General features: G+C 35.5%; 1 protein-coding gene across 1 annotated transcript in view; it reads left to right on the forward strand.

Annotated features, from left to right (window-relative positions):
* The first annotated feature begins 1,677 nt into the window (after positions 1 to 1,677).
* Positions 1,678 to 26,526, forward strand: part of LOC146420278 (zinc metalloproteinase-disintegrin-like NaMP) — a 45,335-nt gene continuing 20,486 nt past the window's right edge. Inside the window, exons 1-11 of the mRNA XM_085048440.1 lie at positions 1,678 to 1,911; positions 8,204 to 8,304; positions 10,380 to 10,456; positions 13,645 to 13,723; positions 16,494 to 16,570; positions 18,598 to 18,793; positions 19,667 to 19,729; positions 21,340 to 21,411; positions 22,128 to 22,297; positions 24,601 to 24,685; positions 26,189 to 26,319. Of these exons, the coding sequence (XP_084904566.1) occupies positions 1,863 to 1,911; positions 8,204 to 8,304; positions 10,380 to 10,456; positions 13,645 to 13,723; positions 16,494 to 16,570; positions 18,598 to 18,793; positions 19,667 to 19,729; positions 21,340 to 21,411; positions 22,128 to 22,297; positions 24,601 to 24,685; positions 26,189 to 26,319 (1,100 nt within the window). The 5' untranslated portion in view covers positions 1,678 to 1,862. The remainder of the gene's footprint in view (positions 1,912 to 8,203; positions 8,305 to 10,379; positions 10,457 to 13,644; positions 13,724 to 16,493; positions 16,571 to 18,597; positions 18,794 to 19,666; positions 19,730 to 21,339; positions 21,412 to 22,127; positions 22,298 to 24,600; positions 24,686 to 26,188; positions 26,320 to 26,526) is intronic.

Genomic DNA, 26,526 nt, shown 5'->3' on the forward strand with positions numbered 1-26,526 from the left:
TGTGGATTTATATAGATATATTCATTCATTTATAAATTAACATAAATAATGACCATATATATATATATACACATATAAAACTGTGTGATGTGTATTGCTGATCCTGCCATATAAGAACATAAATTTATATCCAGATTATCCATTCCAGTTCTCTGAAGAAGAACATAAAAAGCTGAACATAAAAAGTTCAACTTTTGGAAACAATTCTATATTGCCAGTTGTGGCCCCTGAGAAGTTTTATTCCTCCTTTATTTTTTTTTCCTCCTTTTTTCCTCCTTTTTTCCTCTTTTTCCCTCCTTTTTCCCTCCTTTTTCCCTCCTTTTTTCCTCCTTTATTCCTCCTTTTTTCCTCCTTTATTCCTCCTTTGTTCCTCCTTTTTCCCTCCTTTATTCCTCCTTTTTCCCTCCTTTTCCCCTCCTTTATTCCTCCTTTATTCCTCCTTTATTCCTCCTTTTTTCCTCCTTCCTGACAGCTGGCTGAGTCAATTTTCTGTCCTTTTCTGGCAGAGATTTTGGGGATATTTTTGGGCAGAGCTCACCTGGCCTGTTCCCTGCTCTGCCTCCTTTCTTTAATCCCCAAACCCGAAGCAAACATTACTAACAGGGATGAGCTCAGTGTTTGTTCTGCCAGTGATTCACTGATCCACAGCCAGGGGTGAAAAAACCAGAATTAAAGCCCAGAATGAAACTGAAAAAACCCCAGAATTAAACTGATTCACATCCAGAGGTGAAAATCCAGAATTAAACTGATCCACATCCAGGGGTGAAAAAAACCCCCCAGAATTCAAGCACAGAATTAAACTGATCCACATCCAGGGGGGAAAAAAAACCAGGATTAAAAAAACCCAGAATTAAACTGATCCACATCCAGGGGTGAAAAAACCCCCCAGAATTAAACCCCAGAATTAAACTGATCCACATCTAGGGGTGAAAATCCGGAATTAAACCCCAGAATTAAACTGATCTACACCCAGGGGTGAAAAACCCCAAAATTAAAGCACAGAATTAAACTGATCCACATCCAGGGGTAAAAAAAACCTGAATTAAACTGATCCACATCCAGGGGTGAAAAAACCCCAGAATTAAACTGATGACATCCAGAGGTGAAAAACCCCAGAATTAAATGCCAGAATTAAACTGATCCCCATCTAGGGGTGAAAAACCCCAGAATTAAACTGATCCACATCTAGGGGTGAAAAAACCCTGAATTAAACTGATTCACATCCAGAGGTGAAAAACCCCCAGAATTCAAGCACAGAATTCAACTGATCCATGTCCAGGGGTGAAAAAAACCCCAGAATTAAACTGATCCCCATCTAGGGGTGAAAAAAACCTTGAATTAAACTGATCCACATCCAGTGGTGAAAAACCCCATAATTCAAGCCCAGCTTCACCCCCAGCCCTGCTGACCTGTTTTACCCCAAACTTCCCGGGAAAACTCCCATTCCTTGCCATTCCACCGGATAATTTATTTGTGGATTGATTTGTTGATTTCAGCTTTTATCAGCCAGACCAAACCGACAGAATTAGCACCACCCCAACTCAATGCAATTCACCCCAATCCCCATATTTATCCATTCATCGATCAAATTCATTTCCTTTCCCCATTTTTAGGGCAGCCAACCCCAAAGCCCTGAGCCATCCCAACCCCAACCCCAATGCAGGTTTGGGGCAGAAGCTCAGCAGCAGCAGGAACTGCAGTCGCTGCGCCTGGGGAGTTGAGCAACACCTTGGGCAAACACTTCCTCCTGCAGGAGCAGCAATAAAGCTGAGCTCAGATCCTCCCCTGCCCAGCCCGCCGCAGCTCTCGGGGCAGCAACACCTCCCCACCCCACAAATTCCACCCCACAGCCGCTCCAGAGCATGGGAATCCTCCTCATCGCTGCCCTGCTGGTGAATTTTCTCCATCAAGGTATTGTGCTTTTAATTGTAGTCCTCTGTGGGTTTTGCTGGGATGAAAACTTTGTGGGTTTTTAATTATCAACTGGTGGGAAATAGGGAATATTTCCTAATAGGGAATATTTCCTAATAGGGAATATTTCCTAACAGGGAAATGTTTCTTAATAGGGAAAAGCAGCGAGTTGAAGGCATTGGGAAATGTTATCACCAGAGTTTGGGGTGTTGTAGATTTTCTCTTTGTAGATTTTCTCTTTGTGTTCAAAGCAATTCTGTGTAATTCTTGATTTAGGGAAGGATTTACCGGTTTGAACAGTGGCCAGAAATTGCCTAAAGCCTAGCTGGCTTTGCCAACCACTGGAGCAACACTTACCCTGCAAGTACCACTCAGGCTTTTAATAATTTGAATTTGGATGAAATCAAAGCAGTAATTAAAAGCAACCTTGGTCTGTGAGGGAATTATGGAAGTGTTGTGGAAATTGTTCTCCTGCAAGCCAGAGGACAATTCACCCAATTATTATCAAATTAATCAGCATTTTGGCCATGAAAGAACAGATTTCTATCTGAATTCAATTAACAACATCACCTGGATTAAAATATTGAACACCCTGGATTTACCTGATACTTCAGGTTCTGTTCAGGTGACTTCACCTGGGCAAATCCACTTTTTTTTTTCCCTCCCACCCACGGTTTTTCTCAATTCCTGTCAACAGGAAACAGAGTTTTTCAGGCCTTGGCATGCACAAACACACCCAGGATTTCTATCCATAATTAACCATATAATTAACATTCAGGCACAAATATATAATTCAGTTTTTTTGCACAGAATATCTGAAAATGTGCAAAATCTGAATTTTTTTTTCCTCTCAACAAAACCATTGTCTATAAAATCCTCCCTAATGATATTTTTTTTGCTGGTTGAGGCTCTTGGAAAAACCCACAATTACTTCTTCCTTATTCCAAGTTGTTGTAGGAAGCCCAACAGGAATTTCTTTCCTCCTCCAAAGCCTGAAGGCAGCAAAGACAATGAGCTGATTAAAAAAAAACTCCCTCGAAGAAAAGATTCCTTTCCAAACGAAACCAACCAGTTTTCCTCGAAATTCTGTCTGGATCAGAGTGCAGGGAAGAGATTAATTTAGTCCTGAGCTTCCCTTTAAAGCTCAACTCAACTTGGACTCTCCAGGCTGGAATTGCACAAAGAGAGATGAAATTGGGAATTTTCCTTCCCAGAGTCCTGAAATATTCCTGGGATTATTGCATAAAAACACGCTTGGGAAGTGTGGAAAGAAGCCTGAAAAGCTTAAGATTTTAAAAAAAATCATAATTCATTGAAAAAAAATTAGAAATCATTGTGTAAACCTCACATTAACTTGAACTCTCCAGGCTGGAGTTGCACAAAGAGAGATAAAATTGGGAATCTCCCTTCTGAGAGGCCTGAAATATTCCTGGGATTATTGCATAAAAACACGCTTGGGAAGTGTGGAAAGAAGCCTGAAAAGCTAAAGATTTAAAAAAAAATAATCATAATTCATTGCAAAAAAAAATTAGAAATCATTGTGTAAACCTCACCTTAACTTGAACTCTCCAGGCTGGAGTTGCACAAAGGGTGTGGAGAGATAAAATTTGGGATCTCCCTTCTGAGAGGCCTGAAATATTCCTGGGATTATTGCATAAAAACACACTAGGGAAGTGTAAAAAGAAGCCTGAAAAGCTAAAGATTTAAAAAAAAAAATACAATTAGTTGCTAAAAAATGAGCAAGCATTGTTTAAACCTCACCTTAACTTGAACTCTCCAGGCTGGAATTGCACAAAAGGTGTGGAGAGATAAAATTGGGAATCTCCCTTCTGGGAGGCCTGAAATATTCCTGGGATTATTGCATAAAAACACACTTGAAAAGTGTGGAAAGAAGCCTGAAAAGCTAAAGATTTTTTAAAAAAATTAACGTAATTAGTTGCTAAAAAATTAGAAATCATTGTGTAAACCTCACCTTAACTTGAACTCTCCAGGCTGGAATTGCACAAAAGGTGTGGAGAGATAAAATTTGGGATTTCCCCTTCTGAGAGGCATGAAATATTCCTGGGATTATTATATAAAAACATACTTGAAAAGTGTGGAAAGATGCCTGAAAAGCTAAAGATTTTTTAAAAAATAAGCATAATTAGTTGCTAAAAAATTAGAAATCATTGTGTAAACCTCACCTTGAACTCTCCAGGCTGGAGTTGCACAAAAGGTGTGGAGACATAAAATTTGGGATCTCCCTTCCCAGAAGCCTGAAATACCCGTGGGATTGTAACATAAAAACACACTTGAAAAGAGCAAAAAGAAGCCTGAAAAGCTAAAGATTTTTAAAAAAATAAGCATAATTCCTTGCTAAAAAAAAAGCAAACATTGTTTAAATCTCACCTTAACTTGAACTCTCCAGGCTGAAATTGCACAAAGGGTGTGGAGAGATAAAATTTGGGATCTTCCTTCTGAGAGGCATGAAATATCCCTGGGATTATTGCATAAAAACATACTTGGGCTGTGTAAAAAGAAGCCTGAAAAACTAAAGATTTTTTAAAAAATAACCATAATTCCTTGCTTAAAAAAAAAAAAAAAAAGCAAAAGTTTAAATCTCACCTAAACTTGAACTCTCCAGGCTGGAATTGCACAAAAGGTATGCAGAGATAAAATTTGGGATCTCCCTTCCCAGAAGCCTGAAATATTCCTGGGATTATTGCATAAAAACACATTTGGGATGTGTAAAAAGAAGCCTGAAAAGCTGAAGATTTTAAAAAAAATAACCATAATTCCTTACTTAAAAAAAAAACAAAAGCAAACATTGTTTAAATCTCACCTTAACTTGAACTCTCCAGGCTGGAGTTACACAAAAGTTGTGGAGAGAGAAAATTTGGGATTTCCCTTCCCAGAAGCCTGAAATATTCCTGGGATTATTGCATAAAAACACACTTGGGAAGTGTAAAAAGAAGCCTGAAAAGCTGAAGATTTTTTAAAAAAATACAATTAGCTGCTAAAAAATTAGAAAACAACCTCACCTTAACTTGAACTCTCCAGGCTACAGTTACACAAAAGGTATGCAGAGATAAAATTTGGGATCTCCCTTCCCAGAAGCCTGAAATACCCGTGGGATTGTAACATAAAAACACACTTGAAAAGAGCAAAAAGAAGCCTGAAAAGCTGAAGATTTTTAAAAAATAACCATAATTCCTTGCTAAAAAAAAAAAAAAAGCAAACATTGTTTAAATCTCACCTTAACTTGAACTCCCTGGGCTGGAGTTACACAAAAGGTATGCAGAGAGAAAATTTGGGATTTCCCTTCTGAGAGGCCTGAAATATTCCTGGGATTATTGCATAAAAACACACTTGAAAAGAGCAAAAAGAAGCCTGAAAAGCTGAAGATTTTTAAAAAAATAACCGTAATTCCTTGCTAAAAATAAAAAAAAAATTAAAAAAAAATCCAACCCAGTAAATGTCAGCAGTAAATCTCCACCTGGAGCTGCTCCCAGCACGTGTTTTGTGCAGCAGCTCAGGTGACACAGCAGCGTTAAACCAACATTTTTATCAAGATGCAGCCAGATCTGCTCTGCAATCGCTCTGGAGAGGTTTTGACTCGATAAATCAGTTCCAGCAGGACGGAGCTGTTGGTTTTACTGCTGGTGTTTCACACGAGGATGTGCTCTGCTCTTCCAGACGGAGAAAATTGCGCTAATTGGAGGTTTGACTCCTGGAAAAACCTGGCCTTGGGGCAGCAATTCCCATGGGAGAGCTCTATCCTGTTGATTTTTGGGGTTTTTTTGGGGGTTTAGAGGGTTTTTTTGGTAGTTTTTTTTAAATACAGGTTGTGGTGCTTTGAACCTTCAAGAATTCACCGATTCGGGTGAAATTTTTTTTTTAATTTCTTGAAAATTTCAATTTTTTTCAATTTTTTTCAATTTTTTTCAATTTTTTCAATTTTTTCAATTTTTTCAATTTTTTCAATTTTTTTCAATTTTTTCAATTTTTTTCAATTTTTTCAATTTTTTCAATTTTTTTCAATTTTTGAATTGCTTGAAAATTTCAATTCAAGAAACTGCATCTTTCACAGGAGATTCCAAAAATCTGCTGTTGCCTCGGTGGGAAGCAGCGCAGCAAACCAGATTGTACAAACCTGCTTTCCCCAAAATCCTGCTGCCGAAATGAACCCCAAAACCTTCAGGGTTTGCCCCAAATGAACTTTGGTGGGGGATTTCCCCAAATTCAGAGCAGAAAACAAAAAGAAACTCTTTCCATCAGCTCTGCCTTTCCTCCCCCAGCTCCTTCCAGCCTCTGCAGACTCAAAAGGGTTCTGGGAATTTTGGAACCTCTTGGATTCCTTCAAGATTTCCCTAATTTCCTGCCTAATTTCCCATTATTTCACCTGGCCACGTCCAAATCTCCAAACCTCCAAATCCCCTCCTTCTGCTGTCCCTTTGAACTCAATTTAAAAGCTAAAAAATTGTGATTATTTATCACCACCCTCAATTAAAAACTAAATTTCCGCCACGATTTCAATCCAAGTTCCGCCGCGACAGATTTCAGTGCAGAAATCTTCCCGAAGCAGAGATCTTGCTGCAAAGCTCTGCCCTGTGAAAGTTGATTTGTTTCTCACAGATTTGTTTCTGGGCTTGTCTGTCGCGAGGTGAGTTTGGAGATTTCTCTCATTCCACAAACCCAAATCTATTAATTCCTGTCGTTGGGAAATGCAGAGGAAAGGCTGGGCTGAGCCTGCTGGGGCTTGAGCTGCTCTGAGCTGGGAGGAGAAACACGAAGGGAAGTTGAAAAATAGTTGGAAAAAAGTTGAAAAAAAGTTGGAAAAATAGTTGGAAAAAAGTTGGAAAAAAGTTGAAAAAAAGTTGAAAAAAAGTTGGAAAAAAGTTGAAAAAAAGTTGGAAAAAAAGTTGGAAAAAAGTTGGAAAAAAGTTGGAAAAAAGTTGAAAAAAAGTTGGAAAAAAGTTGAAAAAAGTTGGAAAAAAGTTGGAAAAAAGTTGGAAAAAAGTTGAAAAAGAGTTGAAAAAGAGTTGGAAAAGAGTTGAAAAAAAGTTGGAAAAAAGTTGGAAAAAAAGTTAGAAAAAAGTTGAAAAAAGTTGGAAAAAAGTTGGAAAAAAGTTGAAAAAAAGTTGGAAAAAAGTTGAAGAAAAGTTGGAAAATAGTTGAAAAAAAGCTGGAAAAAAGTTGGAAAAAAAGTTGGAAAAAAGTTGGAAAAAAGTTGAAAAAAAGTTGGAAAAAAGTTGGAAAAAGTTGAAAAAAAGTTGAAAAAAGTTGAAAAAAAGTTGGAAAAAAGTTGAAAAAAGTTGAAAAAAAGTTGAAAAAAAGTTGAAAAAAAGTTGGAAAAAAGTCGAAAAAAAGTCGAAAAAAAGTTGAAAAAAAGTTGGAAAAAAGTTGGAAAAAAGTTGGAAAAAAGTTCAAGAAGTTTGGCCACCTGGGAGCAGGCAGGGATGGAAATTCCTCCAAAATCCAGGATGGGCAAAGCTCTGGGGTTGGGTCTGGGAGGGAGGCAAAGCAGGGGAGCTCGAGGTGGAGCGAGTGATGACTGATGGGTTTTGTCCTTTATACTGTATATTATATATATATATATATATATATATATATATATATCTTTATGCTCTTTTTGTTGCCCTTTTAGGCATTTATAGCTAAATAATCTTAGAAGGGGTTATTTTATTCTATTATATTATTATTTTTAATATTATATTTTATTACATTATTTATTATATTATTTTATATATTATATTATATTATATTATATTATATTATATTATATTATTTATTAAGCTTGACCTAAAATAATCACCAGGGCAGCCATGAAATTTGGTGTTTATTGACACAAAACTGTGTTTTATTATTTATTAATTATTTATTATATTTTATTTTTTATTTTTATTTTTTTATTTATTTTTATTTATTTTATTAGGTTATTTATTATTATTATTAATATGTTTTATTGTATTATTTTATATATTATATTATATTATATTATATTATATTATTATAACGAGACCTAAATTAATCACCAGGGCAGCCATGAAATTGGATGTTTATTGACACAAAACTGTGTTTGATTATTTATTATTTATTAATTATTTATATTTTATATTGTATATTTTATATTGTATATTTTATATTGTATATTTTATATTTTATATTTTTATATTTTATATATTTTATATTTTTTTTTTTTTATATTCTATATTCTATATTTTATATTTTATTTTATATTTTATTTATTTTTAATTTTTTAATTTTTTTTTTTTTTTTTAATTTTTTATTTCATCCATCCCCTCTGTCCCAGGGAGCAGCATTGGGAGATTTTCCGGAGCTGAGCACTATGAAATCGTTTATCCCCAGAAGCTGCACTCAGTGCACAGGAGAGCAGCAGCAACAAACCCAGAGGTAGGGAAGGAGAAAACTGCCTGGGTGATGCTGGGAGGTGGGGAAGGATCTCTGGAGAGGAAGGATTTCTGGAAAGGAAGGATTTCTGGAAAAGGATTTCTGAAAAAGGAAGGATTTCTGAAAAAGAAGGATTTCTGGAAAAGGAAGGATTTCTGAAAAAGGAAGGATTTCTGAAAAAGGAAGGATTTCTGGAAGTGAAGGATTTCTGGAAGTGAAGGATTTCTGGAAAGGAAGGATTTCTGGAAAGGAAGGATTTCTGGAAAGGAAGGATTTCAGGAAGGATCTCTGGAAAGGAAGGATTTCAGGAAGGATTTCAGGAAGGATTTCTGGAAAGGAAGGATTTCCGGAAAGGAAACATTTCCGGAAAGGAAGGATTTCTGAAAAAGGAGGATTTCAGGAAAGGATGGATTTCAGGAAAGGAAACATTTCTGGAAAGGAAGGATTTCTGAAAAAGAAGAATTTCAGGAAGGATTTCTGGAAGTGAAGGATTTCTGGAAGTGAAGGATTTCTGGAAGTGAAGGATTTCAGGAAAGGAAGGATTTCTGGAAAGGAAGGATTTCTGGAAAGGAAGGATTTCTGAAAAAGGAGGATTTCTGGAAAGGAAGGATCTCTGAAAAAGGAAGGATCTCTGAAAAGGAAGCATTTCTGGAAGTGAAGGATTTCTGGAAGTGAAGGATTTCTGGAAAGGAAGGATTTCTGGAAGTGAAGGATTTCTGGAAAGGAAGGATTTCTGGAAAGGAAGGATTTCTGAAAAAGGAAGGATTTTTGAAAAGGAAGGATCTCTGGAAAGGAAGGATTTCTGGAAGGGAAGGATTTCAGGAAAGGAAGGATTTCAGGAAAGGAAGGATTTCTGAAAAGGAAGGATTTCAGGAAAGGAAGGATTTCAGGAAGGATTTCTGGAAAGGAAGGATTTCTGGAAGTGAAGGATTTCTGAAAAAGGAGGATTTCTGGAAAGGAAACATTTCTGGAAGGATTCCTGCAGTGAAAACCCTTTCAAGGGTTTCAAGGCTGAGAGAATTTGGACAAATATTTGCTCTTCCAAAAGAGAAAAACCTGGAGAAGCGATCCCTGAAATAATGGGAGAAATGAGACAGAAAGGAAAGATTTGAAATCCAGGTTGTAAGGCTGTGATTTGGGATTGTTCCAAAGGGAATTTGGGATTTTTGAGGCTGTGATTTGGGATTGTTCCAAAGGGAATTTGGGATTTTTGAGGCTCTGATTTGGGATTTTTCCAAAGGGAATTTGGGATTTTTGAGGCTGTGATTTGGGATTTTTCCAAAGGGAATTTGGGATTTTTGAGGCTGTGATTTGGGATTGTTCCAAAGGGAATTTGGGATTTTTCCAAAGGGACAGGTGATTTGGGATTTTTGAGGCTGTGATTTGGGATTGTTCCAAAGTGAGCTGAGGATGCTCAGCATGCAGAGAATTCCTCAGGCCACCCGTGGCTCTTCTGAACTTTGTATTTCTGCAAAAATATGGAGTTTGATCCAACTCAGGTCTTTAACAACCTGTGGACACTTTAATTCGGATTAAATCAAACCAATAATTCAAAACAACTTTGTTCTGTGCACTTCCAGAAGAAATTATGGAAGTGTTATTATTTAAACTAAATATTTAAACTAAATATTTAAACTAAACATTTGAACTAAACATCCTCTTCAGCACTTCCCCAAACCTGCAGGATTCATTCTCTTTATTATCATGGAGTTGGATAAAACTCAGGCTTTTAACAACCTGTGGACACTTTAATTCGGATTAAATCAAACCAATGATTAAAAACAACTTTGTTCTGTGCACTTCTAGAAGAAATTATGGAAGTGTTATTATTTAAACTAAATATTTAAACTAAATATTTGAACTAAACATCCTCTTCAGCACTTCCCCAAACCTGCAGGATTTATTCTCATGATGGTGAAAATGAGTTTGCAAAGTCAATTTTTTCCCCTCTCATTAAAACCCCTCGAACAGAATCACCTCCAGCTTATTCTCCTCCTGCCAAAATCCTTGGTTTTGGTGGGAAGAGGAGGAAAAAAAAAAAGTCGAGAGCTTGTTGTGACACTGAAATCTGTTTGCAGAGCAAATACGAGGACGAGGTGAAGTTTGGGATCAAAGCCAACGGAGAGGAAGTGGTGCTGCAGCTTCGGAAAAATCAGTAGGTTCTGCTCAGCTCTGCCCTAATTCCTCGCTGGGAAGGACTGCAGGAGGTTCAGGATGCCAAAAATGGGATTTAGGGCACTGTGGGGCAGAGGGGGTTTGGGAAATGGGGAGTTTCAGTGGGGAGGGAAAGGGGAAAAGAGGAGAAATTATCCTCTTGGTTGTTGTTTTGGGAATGTGGAATGAGAGGGACTTCCCGTCCTGCTGCCTCTGCTCTGCTGTTTATTTCCTAAATCGCTAAATCCGCTGCAAATTTCATGTTTTCCTGTTGTTTCCCGAGTTTTCTGTGAGCATGGAGAGTCTGTGGGTGATGGAATTGCAGCCTGGAGTGATGGGTGGCTGTAAACTGAGACACTGCAGTTTCCATCGGATATTGGGGGGAAATTCCTCCCTGGGAGGGTGGGGAGGGATGGGATGGGATGGGATGGGATGGGATGGGATGGGATGGGATGGGATTCCCAGAGGAGCTGTGGGAATCCTGGATCCCTGGAATTGTCCAAAACTTGGATCAGCCTGGGATTAGGGGAAGCTTTCCCTGCCCATGGAACTGGATGAGCTTTCTGGTTTATTCCCACCCAAACCATAATTCCCAGGTCTCTTCCCACCCAAACCATTCCAGAATTCTATGGGAAACTCCATGATCTTGGAGGTGTTTTCCATCCTGGAACATTCTCTGGATCTGTATTTATGTATCTCTATATTTTATATTGATATAGAGATAATTATATCAATATAGAGATAAATATATAGGTATAGAGATAAATACATAGGTATAGAGATAAATATATAGGTATAGAGATAAATATATAGGTATAGAGATAAATATATAGGTATAGAGATAAATATATAGGTATAGAGATAAATATATAGGTATAGAGATAAATATATAGTATAGAAATAAATATATAGGTATAGAGATAAATATAGAGATATAGAGATAAATATATAGATATAGAAATAAATATATAGATATAGAGATGAATATATAGTATAGAAATAAATATAGAGATATAGAGATAAATATAGAGATATAGAGATAAATATATAGATATAGAAATAAATATATGGGTATAGAGATAAATATATAGATATAGAAATAAATATATGGGTATAGAGATAAATATATAGATATAGAAATAAATATATGGGTATAGAGATAAATATATAGATATAGAAATAAATATGGTATAGAGATAAATATATAGATATAGAAATAAATATATGGGTATAGAGATAAATATATAGATATAGAAATAAATATATGGGTATAGAGATAAATATATAGATATAGAAATAAATATATGGGTATAGAGATAAATATATAGATATAGAAATAAATATATGGGTATAGAGATAAATATATTGACATAGAGATAAATATATAGACATAGAGATGAATATACAGATTTGCCTCAGCTCTTCAAGATTTAATATATAGATTTACTGCTGCTCTTGAAGCTGGAGGAACCAAATAGAACGTGGGATGGACAAAATCCTCCTGGAAATGGGAATTCTGCCTCCAGCAAACATTTCAGCCAAGTCTGGGTTCATGGATAACCTCTCCAGCGGCTGTGCAAACACAGGAGTTCCACAATCAATCCCTGCTAAACACAGCCTCTAATTAACTGCCTGCCCTGGCTTAATCTAAACTAAATATTTGCAGTGGGGAGAGGGAAACAGTGCTGGGAGAAATCCTGTTCTTCAAGGAGAAATGGGATTGTGGATGGAAACTGCCCAGGCTGGAGTCACTGCAGATCTGCTGCTTTTGGGGAAGATGTAAAAAAGACCCAAAAAAAAATTAAAAATCCATAAATAATTCTCCATTTGCATCCAGATCTGCCAGGAGATGAGTTTATCCCAGCCAGACCAGCAGCCTTGAATTGAATTTCCTCTTCCAGCAAAGCCTTTCTGCTTGAGCAAGGATTACCCACCAGCAGAATTCCCCTCCCTGCAGCTTTTCCCTCCCGAGTTTCTGTCTTGGATTAATGATAAAACTCCTTTTTTGAGAGCGAAGGGCTCTGACACCCTCTCCTCCACTCCCAACAGAATTTCTTACATGGAAGTGAAGAAAAATCTATTTATTTACTAAAACTACGCAGAGTGCCCTGCAAGGCACAGGGGAAGGGGAAAACTAAGGGGGGGAAAAAAGAGTTATTAAACTTGATTTAAAAAGTTTTTTTTTTTTCTTCAGACATAGCTTTTTTTCTTCTTTGCCCTTCTTGGGGGTTGGGCAGAGCTCCCCCAAAGCTCTGCTGTCTTTCGGCTCTCTTGGGTTTTTGGGCGACAAAGCAGATCGAAGAAAAGGGGTCTAAACGAAGAAAAAAAATGAAAAAAATATCCCCAAAAAAACCTAAAACATAACCTACTCTATATAAGTTGGAATTAAATAATAAAACCTTCTTCTTGATGCCAAAATGACCAATCTGGGTGACCTTTGAAAAGTCTATACAGGTTGGAATTAAATAATAAAACCTTCTTCTTGATGCCAAAATGACCAATCTGGGTGACCTTTGAAAAGTCTATATAAGTTAGAATTAAATAATAAAATCTTCTTCTTGATGCCAAAATGACCAATCTGGGTGACCTTTGAAAAGTCTATATAAGTTAGAATTAAATAATAAAACTTCTTCTTGATGCCAAAATGACCAATCTGGGTGACCTTTGAAAAGTCTATATAAGTTAGAATTAAATAATAAAATCTTCTTCTTGATGCCAAAATGACCAATCTGGGTGACCTTTGAAAAGTCTATATAAGTTAGAATTAAATAATAAAATCTTCTTCTTGATGCCAAAATGACCAATCTGGGTGACCTTTGAAAAGTCTATATAAGTTAGAATTAAGTAATAAAATCTTCTTGGCACCAAACTGACCAATCTGGGTGACCTTTGAAAAGTCTGTATAAGTTGGAATTAAATAATAAAACCTTCTTGATGCCAAAATGACCAATCTGGGTGACCTTTGAAAAGTCTATACAGGTTGGAATTAAATAATAAAACCTTCTTCTTGATGCCACACTTTGAACCTTTTTTCTCTGCTAGCGGCTCAACCGCGACATAACCTGAGCGACTGTTTGAATTCCCCACCCAGCCGGGGCGATGTGTCATCATCACCTCCTTTCCCCACGGAAAGAAATTCCTGGGAATAATCATTTCCTGGGAATAATCTCTGCCCTTGGCTCCTTGCAGGGATCTCCTGGCTGGAGATTATTCCGAAACTCTTTATTCCGCTGACGGTCAGAGAATCACGACAGCTCCTCGCGTCGAGGTAAGGCGGGAAGGGATTTTTCACTTTTATTGCTGGTCTTGGAGTTCAGAAAATCCGGGAGATGAGGGGAAGGGAAGGTTTGAAATTCAGGTTTTAATGATGATGTGGTTTGGGATTGTTCTGAAGGGTTGGGGAAGTTGGGATTTTTAAGGCTGTGATTTGGGATTGTTCCGAAGGGATGGAGAAGTTGGGATTTGGGATCGTTTTTAAAGGATGAGGAGTTGGGATTTCTCAGGCTGTGATTAGGGATTGTTCCAAAGGAATGGGGAATTTGGGATTTCTGAGGCTGTGATTGGGATTGTTTTTAAGGGACAAGGAAGTTGGGATTTTTAGGGTTGTGATTTGGGATGGTTCTGAAGGGTTGAGGAGGTTGGGATTTCTCAGGCTGTAATTTGGGCTTGTTCCAAAGGATGAGGAGTTTGGGATTTTTGAGGCTGTGATTTGGGATTGTTTTTAAGGGTTGAGGAGGTTGGGATTTTTAAGGCTGCAATTTGGGATTGTTCTGAAGAGATGGGGAAGTTTGTGATTTCTCAGGCTGTGATTTGGGATTATTCTGAAGGGATGGAGAAGTTGGGATTTCTAAAGATGTGATTTGGGATTGTTCCGAAGGAATAGGGAATTTGGGAGTTCTAAAGCTGTGATTTGGGACTGTTCAGAAGGGTTGAGGAAATTGGGATTTCTCAGGCTGTGATTTGGGATTGTTTTTAAGGGACAGTGAATTTGGGATTTCTCAGGCTGTGATTTGGGATTGGTTTTAAGGAATAGGGAATTTGGGATTCCTAAACCTGTGATCTGAGATTGTTCTGAAGGGTTGAGGAAATTGGGATTTCTCAGGCTCTGATTTGGGATCGTTCTGAAGGGACAGAAGGTTTGGGATTTCTCAGGCTCTGATTTGGGATTGTTCTGAAGGAACAGAAGGTTTGGGATTTCTCAGGCTGTGATTTGGGATTGTTCTGAAGGAACAAGGAAATTGGGATTTCTCAGGCTGTGATTTGGGATTGTTCTGAAGGGACAGTGAATTTGGGATTTCTCAGGCTGTGGTTTGGGATCATTCCCAAGGCACAAGGAGGTTGGGATCTGTCCCTTGCTGTCCATCAGCCCCACAGCTCTCCCTCCAGCCAGGCACCACCTCCGTGAGCAATTCGGGATCAAATTCCAACCTTTTCCCAGCATCCAGAGCATCCCAAAGCTCCCAACTCCCGACTTTGCCCTCCCGAGTTGTTCCTCGTGTTCAGCCACGTGAGCTGAACTCCTCCTCAGCCAGCAGATCCCAGAGCTGATAAAATCCCAGAGCTGATAAAATCCCAGAGCTGATAAAATCCCGGAGCTGATAAAATCCCGGAGCTGATAAAATCCCGGAGATGATAAAATCCCGGAGATGATAAAATCCTAGATCTGATAAAATCCCGGAGCTGATAAAATCCCAGAGCTGATAAAATCCCATTTCCTCCAGGATCGAATTTCCAGCCGATAAAATCCCATTTCCTCCCAGATCGAATTTCCAGCTGATAAAATCCCATTTTCTCCCAGACTGAATTTCCAGCCGATAAAATCCCATTTCCTCCCAGATCGAATTTCCAGCTGATAAAATCCCATTTTCTCCCAGACTGAATTTCCAGCCACTCCTCTGAGCCCTGACGGATTCTCTGCACCTCCAGGCAAACAGGAAATTTAAAATGAAAATGTAAAATTTAAAATTTAAAATTGAAAAATCCACTGATCTTCCCCCAAAACTCCCATCTGGGTTCTCCTCCAAGCTCAGGAGATGTGTTTTAACACAGAATATAGAATAAAAATCCTATTTTTCATTTTTTAAAAATTTTTTTTTTCCAATAGGGATTATCAGGAATGGGAGAATCCTGAATGAAATAAATGTGCAGAAAGAATTCCAGATTGGAGGTTTTTTTTAAAAGACAAATTCAAGCAAATTCAGGGAATTCCTGCACTGTGGATTTTGTATTATAATCAGGAATTTTTCCTCTTGTATCCCTAAATGATGGAGATAAATCCTCCATTTTCCCCAGAAATTTTCCCTTTGTGGATTTCTTTTTTTCCCCTGTGAGGAAGTTGGATTTTTGTGGTGGAAGGAAGAGAAATAAATGGTAAAATGAAACCAAATGTCACAGAAAAAGAAAAAAAAGAAGAAAGAAAGAAAGAAAGAAAAGAAAAGAAAAGAAGGTTTGGATACAGAATTTAAGAAATTTATTCAGGAAAATGCTGTGGCTAGAATTTTCCACAGAAACATAAACCTTAAATCCTTAAGCCAGTTAAACCCCAAATTTTTTCCCCTTACCCATGTTTAATATAATATCAGCATTTTAATCTCACTGAAATTAATTCATTTAACCCTTGGGTAATTAAAGAGAAATGTGGGCACAAGGAAACCATTCAGGAGTGGAAATATTGGAAATATTCTTATTTTTCTGTGCTGTGCATTGACCAGAATCGTTAGAATTTCCATAATTTGGGTCACTCCACGTTGAAGGATAAAAATAATAAATCCACAGCAAGCCTGGAAATTGCCATGAAATTTAAAATTCATTTTAATTTTAATGTTTTAATTTTAAAATTTTTCTACATTTAAATGTAAAAAAAAAAATTAATGTTCATTGTAATGTTTAAAAAATAATTTTAAGCATGGGAGATGCTTAGATGGGAAATCTCCTCAAGTAACTCAGTTTATTGTATTTTATAGATAATTTAATTTGTTTTCTGCAGTCCCAGTTGAGTCAATGGCCACAGCCTGACCTGAAATTGGATTTTTTTTTAGGATCACTGTTACTATGGAGGGAACGTGGAGGATGATGCAGAGTCTGTGGCGAGCATCAGCACCTGCCAGGGGCTCAGGTGAGCAGGAATTTGGGGTTTTGGGGGAAAAATATCCATGGTTTGGCAGAAATGTTCAGGAGAAAATCATCAGGGTGTAGAGAAAAGGTAAAATATCCATATTTTGGGGTAAATTTCCCAATAGAAGAGAATCAAGGTGTAAAGAGAGGGCAGAATATCCATATTTTGGGATAAATGTTCCAAAAGAAAATAATCAGGGTGTAGAGAAAAGGCAAAATATCCTATTTTTGGATAAATATTCAGTAGAAAATAATCAGGATGTAAAGAAAAGGCAGAATATCCATATTTTGGGGTAAATTTCCCAATAGAAGAGAATTAATGGTAAAGAAAGGGCAAAATATCTATGTTTTGGGAGAAATGTTCCAATGGAAAATTGGATAAATTGGATAAATTTTCCCATTGGATAAAATGTTCCAGTGGAAAAGGATGTAAAAAAAGGGCAGAATATTCATGTTTTGAGATAAATGTTCCAATAGAAATAAATCAAGGTGTGAAGAAAGGGCAGAATATTCATGTTTTGGGATGAATTTCCCAATGGAAGAGAATCAAGGTGTAAGGAAAGGGCTTTGGGATAAATGTTTTGGGATAAATGTTTTGTTTTGGGATAAATGTTCCAATAGTAGAAAATAATCAGGGTGGAAATAAAGGGCAGAATATCCATATTTTGGGATAAAGGATCCAATAGAAGAGAATTAGGGTGTAAAAAAGGGCAGAATATCTATATTTTGGGATTAATTTCCCAATGGAAGAGAATCAAGGTGTAAAGAGAGGGCTTTGGGATAAATTTCCCAATAGAGAATAATCAGAGTGTAGAGAAAAGGCAGAATATCCATATTTTGGGATAAATTTCCCAATAGAAAAGAATCAAGGTTGTAAGGAGAGGGCTTTTGGGATAAATGTCCAATAGAACAGAATCAAGGTGTAGAGAAAAAGCAGAATATTCATGTTTTGGGATAAATTTTCCAATAGAAGAGAATCAGGGTGTAAAAAAAAGGCAGAATATCCATGTTTTGGGATAAAATGTTCCAATAGAAATAAATCAGGATGTAAAGAGAGGGCAGAATATATAAATGTATATAAATATTGCTATAATATACAAATGTACATAAATGTTACTATAATATATGTGTATATAAATATAAATATTGGTCTAATATATAAATGTATATAAATATTGCTAGAATGTATAAATTTATATAAATATTGCTAGAATAGTGTATGTAACTATTGCTATAATTATAAGTGTATATAAATATTACTATAATATATAACTGTATTTCAATATATAAATGTAAATATCGCTACCATATATAAATGTATATAAATATTGCTAGAATATATAAGTGTATATAAATATTACTATAATTTATAAGTGTATATGAGTATATAGACATAAACATTGCTAGAATGTATAAATATATAAATATTGCTAGAATATACAGATGTATATATTTATTATTCTATATAATTTATAATAATATAATAGAAAGTGATATAAAATAAAATAATATAGTATAATATAGTATAATATGGTATAATTTAATACAATAGAATATAATATAATATAATACAATATAATACAATACAATACAATATAATATAATATAATACAATATAATACAATAGAATATAATATAATATAATACAATATAATACAATACAATACAATATAATATAATATAATAATATAATACAATACAATACAATATAATATAATACAATATAATACAATACAATACAATATAATGTAATATAATGTATAATACAATACAATACAATATAATGTAATATAATATACAATACAATATAATATAATATAATGTAATATAATATATAATACAATATAATATAATACAATACAATATAATACAATACAATACAATATAATATAATAATATAACATAATAATAAAATATAAATAATATAATATTACCTATATCATTTAACCATAGCAACATTTAAACATCCCTAAAACACCCCAACGATCTCCACACTCACCCCAAACCCCAACTCTCCCCATTTCCCAGCGGCTATTTCGAGCACGGCGGGCAGCAATTCCTCATCGAGCCGCTGGGCTCCTCAGAAAGTGAAAAACACCTGATTTATCCCTTCGAGGCTCTGCGGGAAGAGCCAATCCTCACCTGCGGGCTGCTGAACAACTCCTGGGATCAGGATCCCAGCGATCCCATCAACGGATCCTTCCGGTCCAGCAGCAGCCCCGAGGTGAGCAGGGGTGGGCAGGGAAAAAAAGGGGTTTGGGGGGAAGGGGAGAAGGAAAAATGGGAAATATGGTGATTTTTCTGGAGATGTTGGTAAAAAAAGGGTTAAAAATGGGTGTGAGTGGTAAAAATTATGGGGTTTTTGGGGGTGTTGCCTAAAAAAGTGGTTAAAAATTGGGTGTAAATGGTAAAAATCTCACTTTTTCTGGGGATGCTGCTAAAAAACTGGTTAGAAATAGGATGGAAATGGTAAAAATAACACTTTTTTCTGGGGGTGTCACCTAAAAAAAGTGGTTAAAATAGGGAATAAATTGTATAAATCTCACTTTTTCTGGGGGTGTCACCAAAAAAAAAAAGAAACCAGATTAAAAATAGGGTGTAAATGGCAAAAATGTCACTTTTTCTGGGGGTGTCACCTAAAAACTGGTTAAAATTTGAGACATTATGTATCAGGTTGTAAAAATCAGAGTGAATTTTCCAGGTGTGAGATTTCAGAATCACCAGCTGAGTTCAACCCTTTCCTGCCCAGTGCACCTCTGACCCCTAAATAATCCTTAATATTTCCATTTTCCTCCAAATCCTGATAAAAATTGAATTTCCAACCTAATTTTCATCATCTAAACCCAAACTAATCCTATTCTGAACCACCTGGCTGAAGAAATCCCCTCAATAAAATTAATCAACGTAAAAAAATAAAATTAAAACTGCGAAATTTGGGATGGGAGCAGCTCTTAAAAAGAATTTAAAATCATTAAATAGCAATTTAAATAATTTAATAATAAATCATTAATAATTATTAGTTAAACAAGTATGAATTTATTTAAAATAAATAATTTAAATAATAAAAATAATTTAAAATAATCAATTATTCCTTCAGATGAAAGCTTACCTGAAATCCAAGAAATACCTGGAGCTCTACATCGTCGCTGACAACACTTTGGTGAGTTTTGGAATTTTTATTTTTTTGTCTTCCAACACAAAATTGGAAATTCCCAACCCAAATTCCCAGGATTTTCCACCAGCTGTGAGGTTGCAATGAGCCTGGCTGGGAAAAGGAGTTCCTAAAGGGATTTATTTGGGAATTCCCAGCTGGAGAGGATGAGAATTGGGATAAAATCTTGCTGGTGGAATATCCTGAGCTGGGATTGTCCTGAGTTATAAGGGAATATTCTGAATTATAAGGGATATTCTGAATTAGAAGGGATTATCCTGATTTGGGTGGGAAAAGGGAATATCCTGAATTGAAATGGGATATTCTGAATTGTAAGAAAATATCCTGAACTGGAATGGAATGTTCTGAATTATAAAGGAATATCCTGAATTGGATGGGAATATCCTAAATTATAAAGGGAATATCCTGAATTAAAAGGGAATATCCTGATTTATAAGGGAATATCCTGAATTGGAAGGGAATATCCTGAATTAGAAGGGAATATACTGAAGTGGAATGGAATTTCCTGAATTGGAAGGGAATATCCTGATTTATAAGAGAATATCCTGAATTGGAAGGGAATATCCTGAATTAGAAGGGAATATCCTGAATTGGAAGGGAAAAGGAATGGGAATATCCTGAATTGGAATGGAATATCCTGAACTGGATGGGAATATACTGAATTATAAGAGAATATCCTGAATTATAAGGGAATATTCTGAATTGGAAGGGAATATTTTGAATTATAAGGGAATATCCTGAATTGGAATGGAATATCCTAAATTATGAGGGAATATCCTAAATTATAAATGGAATATACTGAATTATAATGGAATATCCTGAACTGGATGGGAATATCCTGAATTACAAATGGAATATCCTAAATTATAAACGGAATGTCCTGAATTATAAGGGAATATCCTGAATTGGAATGGAATATTCTGAATTGGATAGGAATATCCTGAATTATGAGGGAATATACTGAACTATAAGGGGATATCCTGAGCTGTATGGGAATATCCTAAATTGTAAGGCAATATCCTGAATTAGAAGGGAATATCCTAAATTGGAAAGGGAAAAGGGAATATCCTGAATTGGATGGGAATATCCTGAATTAGAATGGAATATCCTGATTTATAGGGAATATCCTGAATTAAAAGGGAGTATCCTGATTTATAACGGAATATCCTGAATTGGATGGGAATACCCTGAATTATAAATGGAATACCCTGAATTATAAATGGAATATCCTGAATTATAAATGGAATACCCTGAATTATAAGGGAATATCCTGAATTAAAAGGGAATATCTTCAATTGGAAGGGAATATCCTGAATTATAATGGAATATCCTGACTGGGAAAGGATCCACAAGGATCACTGAAAAGATCCAGAAATACCCCGAAATTCCCATTTTGGGAGGAGCTGATACTGAAACCCACCATCTGATAAATTCCTCCACCAAACACCATTTTTTATAAAGAATATTTTTTATCCACAGCGGTTTGCTAATCATCTTCTCTGGGTGATATTTAATTTATGTAAATATTATATAATATTTATTTCCTGATAAATCCATTTTTCCTCTCCTTTTCCTGACATTCTGTGGTTACTTTTCAGTACAAGAAATACGAGGAAGATGTTAAAAAAATCAGACAAAGGATATTTGGAATTGTCAACCACATCAACACGGTGAGAGCAAACCAGCCAGGTGACACTGAAATCCAAGAGATTTTGAATTTTTTTCTATTGAAAACCATGGAAATCCAAGTGATTTATAATTTTTTCTACTTAAAAACATTGAAATCCGAGTGATTGATATTTTTTTTTCTATTTAAAGGCATTGAAATCTAAGTGATTTATAATTTTTTTTCTATTTAAAGGCATTGGAATCCAAGTGATTGATAATTTTTTTCTATTGAAAACCATGGAAATCCAAGTGATTTATAATTAACTTATTAAATAAAAATGAAATAAATAAATAAAAAGTAAATAAATGTAATAAATAAATAAATGTTAAAAATAAATAAATAAAAATTAATTAAATTAATTAAATAAATGTAAAACCCCAAATTTTTAAAAAAATTAATAAATAAATTAAAAACTGATTAAATTAAAAATGAAAATAAAAAAAAATTAAATTAATTAAATAAATAAATAAATAAAATAAAATTTAAAAAGCAAATAAACACTTTAAAAAATTTAATAAATAAAAAACTGATTTGATTAACGAAAAAGGAAACAAAGAAATTAAAAAGAAATTAAACTGAAAAATTAAATAAATTGAAAAAACAAACAAACAAATAAAATAAATAAATAAAATAAATAAAATAAAATAAATAAAATAAATAACTAAATAAAATAAAATAAATAAATTAATTAAAAACTGATGAATTTTTGACTTGCAGCTGTACAAGGCGCTGCACATCCACGTGGCGCTGGTGGGGCTGGAGGTGTGGACAGCTGGGGACAAGTGTCCCCTGAGCAGGAACGCTGGCTTCACGCTGGACACCTTCTCCAAGTGGCGCCTGGCGGATCTGCTGAAAAGGAAACGCCACGACAACGCCCAGCTCCTCACGTGAGTTTGGGTCCATTCCCGTCCCCTTCTTATTCCAGAAAAATCACCCACTGCTGGGGAAAATGAAATAGGAAAGTTTTGTGAATGTGATTAACTGGCAAAGATGCTGAGAATATGGAAAATGTAAGGGAAATTGGGATGGAGACAAGATGAGAATATGGAAATTATAAGGGAAATTGAGATGAAGAGAAGCTGAGAATATGGAAAATACAAGGGAAATTAAAGACAAGCTGAGAATATGGAAAATATAAGGGAGATTGAAATGAAGACAAGCTGAGAATATGGAAAATATAAGGGAAATTGAGATGAAGCCAAGCTGAGAATATGGAAAATATTAGGGAAATTGGGATGAGGACAAGCTGAGAATATGGAAAATATAAGGGAAATTGGGATGAAGAGAAACTGAGAATATGGAAAATATAAGGGAAATTAAAGACAAGCTGAGAATATGGAAAATGTAAGGGAAATTGAGATGAGGACAAGCTGAGAATATGGAAAATGTAAGGGCAATTGGGATGAAGAGAAGCTGAGAATATGAAAAATGTAAGGGAGATTGAGATGAAGAGAAGCTGAGAATATGAAAAATATAAGGGAGATTGAGATGAAGAGAAGCTGAGAATATGGAAAATATTAGGGAAATTGGGATGAAGAGAAGCTGAGAATATGGAAAATATAAGGGAAATTGGGATGAAAACAAGCTGAGAATATGGAAAATACTAGGGAAATTGGGATGAAAACAAGCTGAGAATATGGAAAATACTAGGGAAATTGGGATGAAAACAAGCTGAGAATATGGAAAATATAAGGGAAATTGAGATGAAGCCAAGATGAGAATATGGAAAATATAAGGGAAATTGAGATGAAGCCAAGATGAGAATATGGAAAATATAGGGGAAATTGGGATGAAGAGAAGCTGAGAATATAAGGGAGATTGAGATAAAGACAAGCTGAGAATATGGAAAATATAAGAGAAATTGAGATGAAGAGAAACTGAGAATATGGAAAATGTAAGGGAAATTGAGATAAAGACAAGCTGAGAATATGGAAAATATAAGGGAGATTGGGATGGAGACAAGCTGAAAATATAAGAGAAATTGAGATGAGGACAAGCTGAGAATATGGAAAATATAAAGGAAATTGAGATGAAGACAAGCTTTGATTTACTGAACAACCAGAAAACAATGGTTTGGCCACTGGAGGTGATCCTCTGGATGGAACAATCCCCTCTGGGTGGAACAATCCCCTCTGGGTGGAACAATCTCTGGGTGGAACAATCCCCTCTGGATGGAACAATCCCCTCTGGGTGGAACAATCCCCTCTGGGTGGAACAATCCCCTCTGCCTGCAGACAGCTCCAAGGGTCAGAGCAGAGCCTGCCTGCTGGCAGAGGGGCCAAAAAGCAGTTTTTAGGGTTTAAAACATAACCCTGTGTGGTAATGGGATTGTGTGCAAATGTTGTAGGGTTTGGAGCTTGTTCTGGATTGGTCAATGAGAATTAGAATATTCAAAATATAACAAAAAACCCCCAAAAAAAAAAAAAAAAAAAAACAAAAAACACAAAAAAAAAAAAAAAAAACAATGATTCTTATAGGTTGTGTGTAAATGGTGTAGGGTTTGCAGCTTGTTCTAGATTGGTTAATGAGAATTAGAATATTCAAAATATAAAGCCATACATTAATGGGATGATTCTTATAGGTTGTGTGTAAATGGTGTAGGGTTTGGAGCTTCTAAATCGGTTAATGAGAACTAGAATATTTAAAATATGACCCCGTATGGTAATGGGATGATTCTTACAGGTTGTGTGTAAATGTTGTAGGATTTATAGCTTGGTCTAGATTGGTTAATGAGAATTAGAATATTTAAAATATAACCCCGTGTGGTAATGGGATGATTCTTACAGGTTGTGTGTAAATGTTGTAGGATTTATAACTTGTTCTAGATTGGTTAATGAGAATTAGAATATTTAAAATATAACCCCATATGGTAATGGGATGATCCTTACATGTTGTATGTAAATGTTGTAGGGTTTGGAGCTTGTTCTGGATTGGTCAATGAGAATTAGAATATTCAACACAGAGGATGATTTGATAATTTATTGTCTTGTAAACAGCAGCTCGAGCTCTTGGCATCGATCTCTTTCTGCTCTCTCTCTCTCACTTCCCTGACCTGCTCTGAGCTGTTTTTTCACTGTTGAACCTCTAGCAGAGTGAAAGACCAGGCAGAGCCTCAGGTGGCACAAATCTGAATTTATGATTTAAATTTTACAACTTATCTAGATCTCTCTGTGTGTTTTTCTCCCCCCAGAGGTCTGGATTTCGAGGGCACCACCATCGGACTGGCTTTCCTCAAATCCATCTGCAGTGATTTATACTCTGCAGGTATTATTCAGGTCTGATTCCTTTTTATTTCGTTTTTTTCCAAGGTTTTTCTATGGTTTTTTACTCCTTCAGTGAAGAATCTTTGTGAGAACTGTTGGGTTTGGGGCATTTTTGGTTCTCTGGTTCTTCTCGTTGTTTTATTAGGATGTAAAAATTCCTAATTTTTAGTTTAAATTTAAATTAAATTAGGAATTTAAAAATTGCTAATTCTGGGAATGTCCAAGGTTGGGTTGAATAGGGTTTGGAAAATGTTGGGATGGGTGGGTTTAAAACCATTCGGGGAGTAAATGAAATTGAAATTAAATTAAAATGAAATTAAAATTAAATTAATTTTAATTAATTAAGGTCCTTCCAAACCCAAGCTATTCTGGGAGTAAATTAAATAAAAATTAAATAAAAATTAAATAAATTAATTTTAATTAATTAAAGTCCTTCCAAACCCAAGCCATTCTGGGAGTAAAGAAAGCACATGCATGATATTCGCACCTCCACGGTGTAAATTTCATTTTATTTTATGCAATTTCAATAAATACTTTATCAATATTTATACCACACCTCCACAGTGTAAATTCAACACAATTCTATAAAATTTAAATAAATAATTTATATATATATATTTAATAAAGAATAGAATGCGACCCAAATAGATGCACAGAATTTATAAAATTTCAATTTATGAAATTTCAATGAATACTTTATCAATCTTTATACCTCACCTCCACGGTGTAAATTCGACACGATTCCATAAAATTTTAATAAATAATTTTTATATTTTTAAAATATAGAAAATAAAATTAAAATTTTAAAACGTATAAAAATAAAAATATATTTATATATTTTTAAAATAAAGACTAGAATGTAACCCAAATAAATGCACAGACAGATTGAGCCTCACATGAACCCTTGTGCATCGTGGGGATAATTCCACTTGGAGAAAAACAGAATTTTTAATAAGAAAAATCATTCTGGTTTTTATCTCCTCTGGGTGGCAACACAGATCCTTTCCCATGGGAATTTTCTCTTCTTCTTCCTGTGTTTTTATAAATCAAGATAAAGTTTGGATGTTATTGAAACAATCCCTGGAAAGATAGATGGTTCAAGCTTGGCCAGTCGGCCTGGGGGGAGGTTTGGAATTATAAATCAAGATAAAGTTTGGATGTTATTGAAATGCTCTCTGGAAATAAAGACAGTTCAAGCCTGGCCAATTGGCCTAGGGGGAGGTTTGGAATTGACCCAATCCAAAAAAAGTCTATTTAAGTTCTACAATGTAAATAAAAATTCTATATAAGTTCTAAAATTTAAACAAAAATTCTATATAAGTTCTAAAATTTAAACAAAAATTCTATATAAGTTCTAAAATTTAAACAAAAATTCTATAGAAATCCTAAAATTTAAACAATAAATCCAAATTTCTGCCAACCTGAGATTCTGTCTCACTCCGCTAGCGGCTCAACAGCCACACCTCTGTCATTCCCACTTGGAATAACCACGGAAATTCGGGAATCTCTTTGCAGGACCACAACAGGAACCACGTGGCGGTGGCGGCCACCATGGCCCACGAGATGGGCCACAACCTGGGCATGAGCCACGACACCGAGGTGTGCTCCTGCAGCGACGACGTCTGCATCATGACCGACACCGTCAGGTGCGCCTGGGGACACAGAAATGGGGATGGAAATGGATTGGGGACAAGCTGGAGGGTTCTGAAATAGGGGGAGATGATTCCAATCAAATGAAAATGGATTTGGGACAAGCTGGAGGGTTCCAAAATACTGGGAGATGATTTCATTCAAATGAAAATGGATTTGGGACAAGCTGGTGGATTCCAAAATATGGCAGAACTTTGGTCCTG

This window comes from Lichenostomus cassidix, unplaced genomic scaffold, assembly GCF_008360975.1.
Source record: "Lichenostomus cassidix isolate B80296 unplaced genomic scaffold, HeHo_3.0 HiC_scaffold_706, whole genome shotgun sequence".
In the NCBI taxonomy this organism is placed as follows: domain Eukaryota; kingdom Metazoa; phylum Chordata; class Aves; order Passeriformes; family Meliphagidae; genus Lichenostomus; species Lichenostomus cassidix.